Consider the following 7,373-nt stretch of genomic DNA (forward strand, 5'->3'; position numbering starts at 1 on the left):
CACAGCTCACAGCAACCTCCAACTCCTGGGCTTAAGCGATTCTCCTGCCTCCACCTCCTAAATAGCTGGGACTACAGGCACACGCCACAACGCCCGGCTATTTTTTGGTTGCAGCTGTCGTTGTTTGGTAGGCCTGGGCTAGATTCAAACCCGCCAGCTCAGGCATGTGTGGCTGTTTAAATTAACCAGGTGTGATGATATGCACCTGTAGTTCTAGGTACCTGGGAGGCTCACTTGGCAGGAGGATCACTTAAGCCAAGGAGTTTGAGGCATGGCGAGCTCTGATCACACCACTGTACTCCAGCCTAGGCAACATAGACTGTGTTGATAAATAAACAGCGGAAGGGAGGGAAGGAGAGAAAGAAAGGAAGGAGAAAAAGAGTAAGAGAGAAAGAGAAAGAAAAGGAAAGAACATCAGGATGACCTAATGGAAAATACATGGCCTATAGAATCAGCAAATTCATCAGCTTTGTATGTGACTTTGGTAAACTGAATTCTCTGAGACTTAAGACTCTTTACCTATAAAATGGAAATAATAGGCTCGGCGCTTGTGGCTCAAGCAGCTAAGGCGCTAGCCACATACACCTAAGGTGGTGGGTTCGAATCCAGCCTGGGTCCGCCAAACAACAATGATGGCTGCAACCAAAAAATAGCCGGGTGTGGTGGCGGGTGCCTGTGGTCCCAGCTACTTGGGAGGCTGAGGCAGTAGACTCGCTTGAGCCGAAGAGTTGGAGATTGCTGTGAGCTGTGATGCCACAGCACTCTACCCAGGGGGAAAGCTTGAGGCTCTGTCTAAAAAAAATAAATAAATAAAATGGAAATAATAAGACCTACCTGATAGTATTGTTGTGGGATAAAATTTCATTAATATAGTTAAGTACCTTGTACAGTGCCTTGCATGAAGTACTCAGTAAATGGTACCTATTTCTATAGTTATCATTATTACAACTGAAGACTAGATAGGAACCACTTTCTCTCTTTCGGGAGATCTGAAACAGGCTAGGTGCCTTACACAATTCCAAGGACAGGAGCAGCACTTGTATTTTCTATACAGCCCTCCCAGAGGGGACCAATCCTGACTGCCTCTGGGGCTGATGTAGCTGCCATATGGGGACCCTCTGACTACAGAACAGTGGAGAGAGATTTAGAAAAATACATGTGAGAGCAAAATAAAACAATTTAAACAACAGGGAAGACAGAGCCAAAAGGACCCAATCAGGAACAGATTGAGGGCCCAGCTCCACCCCAATAGATGAGTTTGGCCTCCTGTCTGGCACATGGATGGAGCCCAGTTAGTGCTGATTTCCTTCTCTTCCTGTCCTCTCGATGAGGCCCTGAGCAGAGTACGGACATGGCCTTTGTCTAATTCCCTTGCTGGTCAGATGGTTTTCTTCCTGTGAGGTGGGTGCCTGGTGGGAGCAACTAGAGACAGTAAAGAGCAAAGGTGGCCAACTTGTGCAAGTGGACAGCAAGGAGGAGCAGTGGCTGCCATGGCATCACAAGATGGAATGTGTTCTTTGACCCTGTCAAGTACAGAGTCCCCAATAACTCTATGCCCTTTCCCCTTGTCTGCCATCTGTCCCAAGGCGAAGTGCCTGTGGGTGTTCTAGCCTTTTGGTAGCTTATTAAATCTCAGTACCAGTTGCCAAGAACCCTTTAAACTCCTTGACTATTCTTTTTGCCTTTTCTGATCAGCTGTATTTACTCTGAACCAAATGGTCCTCACTGCAGAATGAGAGGGTTCACTGCATAAGTACACTATATAAAAAGAAACTTTGGCAGGCAGCATCTGTGGCTTAGCTTTTAGGGCACCGGCCCCATATACCAAGGGTGGTGGGTTCAAACCCAGGCCCAGCCAAACTGCAACAAAAAATAGCTGAGCGTTGTGGCAGGCGCCTGTAGTCCCAGCTGCTTGGGAGGCTGAGGCAAGAGAATTGCCTAAGCCCAGAAGTTGGAGATTACTGTGAGTTGTGTGATACCTCTACTGATGGCAAAAAGTGATACTCTGTCTCTTAAAAAAAAAAAAAAAAGAAAGAAAGAAAGAAACCTTGCCTACATTATAACTGCACCCTCTCCTTGCTGCCCACCATCCTAGTGCTCCATCCAATAGCTAGTGCCACCAAGACTGAACTTGGAATCTGCTCCTGGTACAGTGTGGTCAGTTTAGTTTGGTGGCAAGGTCCAATTGATGGAAAAGTGAGGTGACTGGGAGGAACTTGCTTTTGGGAGCAGTCTCCTAAATGTCTTGCTGCCCGAAGGGAAACTGGGGTCCTGGAATAGTTCTGACTCAGGGGTACATGTGTTCCACCCTCCCCCCACCTGCACTTACATTCTCTCTATTCTCCCCCCCACTTCAGGATTGTGCTCATGGATGACGCCATGGACTGCTTGATGTCTTTTTCAGATTTCCTTTTTGCCTTCCAGATCCAGTTTTACTACTCAGGTGAGAATATTCCAGGGCCACAGGGCTATCTAGGACCATGTCTCTCCCTGTCCCACCCTGTTGCCTTTTCCATCTGTGTGTCTGGCACACATGTTTCTCTTCCCCACTTCCTTTGAGGGTATGCTTCACCATGGGTCAATAACAGGATATCTAGTTATACATGGTGGCCACAAGATTCAGTCTGCAGAGCTGACTTCTTCTGCCTCCTGAAGACATTGAAAACCACACTGCTTCCAGTCAGCCACACAGCAGATCAGTTTAAGTGGCAATGACGGTAACAACAACATCGATAGAATTCACTACTTATTGGACACTAACTATGTCCTAGGTGTAGCACTAAGGACTTTAATCCTTAGGACAACCTTAAGAGATAGGCCCTTTGAAAGATACGCTTACAAAGGTAAGTAGCCAATGTCACACAGCTAATAAATGGTGGAGATCAGACTTTCAGAGAAGTCTGATCCCAAAGCCTCTCTTCTGTGTTACTGCCATCAAAGGTCTTTCCTTGGGCACACATCCTCCCCACCCACAGCTTTAAGAAGTACACACCAGTGCTAGCTCACACTCCTGCCCTGCTTCCCAGTTCACACCAGCTATCACTCTGGAATCAGGTGGAATAAAAATAGACTAATGGGGCGGTGCTGGTGGCTCAATGAGCAGGGCGCCAGCCCCATCTACCGAGGATGGCGAGTTCAAACCTGGCCCCAGCCAAACTGCAACAAAAAAATAGCTAGGCGTTGTGGTGGGCACCTATAGTTCCAGCTACTTGGGAGGAGGCTAAGGCAAGAGAATCACCTAAACCCAGGAGTTGGAGGTTACTGTGAGCTGTGACAGCACAGCACTCTACCAAGGGCAATAAAGTAAAACTGTCTCTAAAAAAAAAAAAAGACTAATAAATACAAATGCACACCTGCTCACACATAGTGACATCAGTTGGAATGTTGGGTTTAGAAACAGAAGGCTGTTGTCCTTGGAGGCTGGGGACGGCCTTTCTGCCAACTAGTGCCCCCAGCCAGCCCTGGCCTCACTTAGGCATCACACTCTGTTCACTTGATGGCAGCCCAGGGCTGTTAAGGCAGGCATTACCTGCTCCTTAGCAGAAGCTTTTGGGCCCTAGAAAGAACAGCCATGTCTGGGAGAACATTCTCCCCTTGCTACTTTCCCTGGCTGTCTCCTCACAGTGCTCCCAACAGCTGCACTAAGCCAACAGTCTCATTACATTGCACAGCAACCTGTGTCAGCCAGAGATGGGACGAGCCATGCATCACTGGTTACTAATGATGGCTCAACTACAAAAACTTGAAAATAATTTCAAATGATTAATAAATCAGCAGACTGCCCACTTTCTCTTTTCTTACTGGTATCCCAGAATGCTTTCTTGAGTTAGGCAGCTGGTCTTACAAGGTGGAGCTTACCAGTGGGAGCATGCACTCATTTACTCTTTCAAAAAACATTCATGGCTTTCAGTGTGTGCCGTGCACAGTGCTACGTGCTGGGGCAAGAGAGGTCAACAAGCATGACCCCTGCCTTTGTATAAGGATCTTACGTTCTAGCAAGAAGACAGATTAAATAAATAATTACACAAAAAATTCGTTGTTGGCTAAGTGGTGCTTAGGATGCTATGAAAGCACATGGTGGGGCACTCACCTGGTCTAGGAACAACTGCCTAAAGGATGGGATGCTTGAGTGAAATGCCATTAATGTCATCTCTTATGACTGTGGGGGTCCAACAAGGCTGCGGGCTCTCAGCACACCATGCCCTGAGCACTGAGGCTGGTATGTAGCTGAGCTGACAGGCAGAGAAGGGAGGATACATGAAGAGACAAAACACATTCACCCTGCCTGAACTGTCCCTCCCCCCATGGTACCAGAATTCCTGGACAGTGTGGCCACCATCTATCAGGACCTATTATCAGGCAAGAACCCCAATACAGTAATTGTGCCAACATCATCCAGTGGGCAACATCGCCAGCGACCTGCCCTGGGCGAGGCCAGCATGGAGGGAGTGGAGGCGTCACTCTTCTACCAGTGCCTGGAAAACCTGTGTGACCGGCACAAGTACAGGTAAGGCATGGGTGTGCAGACTCCTCCTCAGACCCAGGGACCGCAGGCTGCTGGCTTTGGAACAGATCTCAAACAAGAGGTTCTGACTGGTCCAGGGCTTCCAGAGCACTTGATGGTCACAATTTAATTAGAACAGAGTGCCATTTGTCCCCACACCAGCTTGTTGACTGGAAAGCTCACTTAGAAGGGATTGCTGGCTCAGTGCCTATAGTTCAAGCGGCTAAGGTGCCAGCCACATACACCAGATCTGATGGGTTCAAATCCAGCCTGGGCCTGCCAAACAATAGTGACAACTACAGGCTTGGCACCTGTAGCTCAAGTGGCTAAGGCCTCAGCCACATACACCAGAGCTGGCGGGTTCAAATGCAGCCCAGGCCCACCAAACACCAATGACAACTACAACCAAAAAATAGCCGGGCATTGTAGCGGGTGCCTGTAGTCCCAGCTACTTGGGAGGCTGAGGCAAGAGAATCACTTGAGCCCAGGAGTTGGAGGTTGCTATGAGCTGTGATGTCACAGCACTCTACCCGGGGTGACAGCTTGAGGCTCTGTCTCAGAAAAAAAAAAGAAAAGAAAGGATTGCTTTCACTTGGGCAAGACCAACTGCTGACAACCACCTTACCAGAAGATAGATTGGCCTTGGCTTTTTGGAGAAAAAAAGAACATTCACTTTATAAAACTTTCCTATACCAAAAGAGAGTTAAAGTGTCCTGTGTGGCACAAAGTACCCTTAAGGACAGAGCAACTGGTTTTGCTCACCTAAAAAGAAATTGTCAGGGGCAGTGCCTGTGGCTTAGTGAGTGGGGCACTGGCCCCATATACTGAGGGTGGCGGGTTCGAGCCTGGCCTCAGCCAAACTGCAACAAAAACAATAGCCAGGCGTTGTGATGGGCGCCTGTGGTCCCAGCTACTAGGGAGGCTGAGGTAAGAGAATCGCCTAAGCCCAGGAGTTGGAGGTTGTTGTGAGCTGTGATGCCACAGCACTCTACCAAGGGCAATAAAGTGAGACTCTGTCTCTTAAAAAAAAGAAAGATTGTCACCTGTAGCCATTCCTCTTCCCCTCTTCCTGCTTCTCCCTGCTGAAAGCACCTGCTAGCAAACATGCCACTTCCCGTCGGCAGTCAAGGCCTTACTCCTAGAGATCTACCATGCTCCCCAGGCCTTACAGCATCCATGACAGGTCCCTTGGTCTTGGTTCTGGGTATCCTCCTAGACCTGAAGGTATGTATGAAAATATGGCCCTCAGGCTTGCTAGTCTTTGAATCTGGCACCTTTGTTCACTCTCCCTTCTAGCTGCCCACCCCCAGCACTTGTCAAAGAAATCCTAAGCAACGTTCAGAGACTGACCTTCTATGGATTCCTTGTGGCTCTCTCAAAGCATCATGGGATCAACCAAGCCCTAGGTAAGCCTGAGCTAGCTGTGGTGAGCCCCTCCTGCCCCCATGGTACAGTACCAACTGGCCTCCATTGCCAGACATGGCTCCATGGAGGAGGGGCATCTCTGCCTTGACTTCTTAGGGCAAGACTCTTGAGTTCCATGGAACCAGAATGTGCCTGTCCAAGGGACAGCCCTAGGCCCTGCCCCAACTTGAAGCAGCCTTTCCATGGCAGAGGTGTGCCCAGCCCCTCCCCATAGAAGCCCCAGTTCTGCTTTGGGGAGTCGCCTGCAGGCTGGGCAGACACAGAGTTATTTACTAAGTGACTCTGGAGATTATATATCAAAGAGACCTGAATCCCATTTAAGAACAGGGTAAAGGGTGTATCTGAGGAGGACTTTTTTCCCAAACTATAAAAAAATAATAATCTGATTAATCTGAAAGGGTGCAAAAATATGTGAGAGAAGCCTGCACTGGCCCAGTTTTTCCTGCCTGTCCTTTTATTCTCACTGAGCCTTCTCCACTCACCCCACCCTTTCCCTCCCACATCCACTGCTCTCCTAGAGAGTCAGCAAGCCACCTCCCTGCTGGAGTTTAAGGAGTTCTTATTGTGTCTCTCCTCAAGGGACCCTCCTAATGTACTTGGGATCCCAGGTACTTGAGTCTCCAAAAAGAGATACATAGCATTCCTATTCCTTTTGCCAAGTGAGGACAGGGGGGTCAAGGGCAAGAAAATTGACATTCCTTAAGTGCCAGCAAGCTAAGTACTGTGTTGGATGCTTTTTATTTATTACCACACAATGTACAGTCTCCTAGGGGTGCTCTTGAATACATGGGAGCACAAACCCCTAAGGGCCCACACACCCATGCCACCTGCCTGGTTAATCTGAATCTGAGTCTGTGCTTGGTGCATGCACAGGTAAGGCCCCTCATCAAAGTGAGGTGGTAGCCAAGGTCACTGGCTGGACTAGGAGTAGAAAAGAGACAAAAAGGAGTCAGAAATCAAAAGGGGGAGGTGGGTGAGGACTTGCTTAGATGTTCTTTCACACTACTAGAGAACTGACTGCCCACCCTTCCTTTCCATCAATTCCAGCTGCTAGGAAGGAAAAGGTAACTAGCAGCTAGGTCACAGGCTGAACTAACATCATCTGCTCACTTTCTCTAAGGGCCTTTTAAAAGGCCACTTAATGGGCAGCTCCTGTGGCTCAGTGGGTAGGGCACTGGCCCTATATACCAAGGGTGGTGGGTTCAAACCCAACCCTGGCCAGGTAAAAGGGCAATGACAACTGCAACAACAAAAAACAGCCAGGTGTTGTGGTGCACGCCTATAGTCCCAGCTACTTGGGAGGCTGAGGCAAGAGAATGGCTTAAGCCTAAGAGTTTGAGGTTCCTGTGAGCTGTGATGCTACAGCACTCTACCGAGGGTGAGGGTTTGGTTTTCTTGTTGAGGGTGAGACAAAGTGAGACTATGTCTCAAAAAAAAAAAAAAA

General features: G+C 48.5%; 1 protein-coding gene across 1 annotated transcript in view; it reads left to right on the forward strand.

Annotated features, from left to right (window-relative positions):
- Positions 1–7,373, forward strand: part of CUNH11orf49 (chromosome unknown C11orf49 homolog) — a 189,093-nt gene that overhangs the window by 177,764 nt on the left and 3,956 nt on the right. Inside the window, exons 5-7 of the mRNA XM_012803114.2 lie at positions 2,358–2,443; positions 4,315–4,507; positions 5,801–5,910. Of these exons, the coding sequence (XP_012658568.1) occupies positions 2,358–2,443; positions 4,315–4,507; positions 5,801–5,910 (389 nt within the window). The remainder of the gene's footprint in view (positions 1–2,357; positions 2,444–4,314; positions 4,508–5,800; positions 5,911–7,373) is intronic.

This window comes from Otolemur garnettii, unplaced genomic scaffold (genome assembly GCF_000181295.1).
Source record: "Otolemur garnettii isolate 467f Iridium unplaced genomic scaffold, OtoGar3 scaffold00001, whole genome shotgun sequence".
Classification (NCBI taxonomy): Eukaryota; Metazoa; Chordata; class Mammalia; order Primates; family Galagidae; genus Otolemur; species Otolemur garnettii.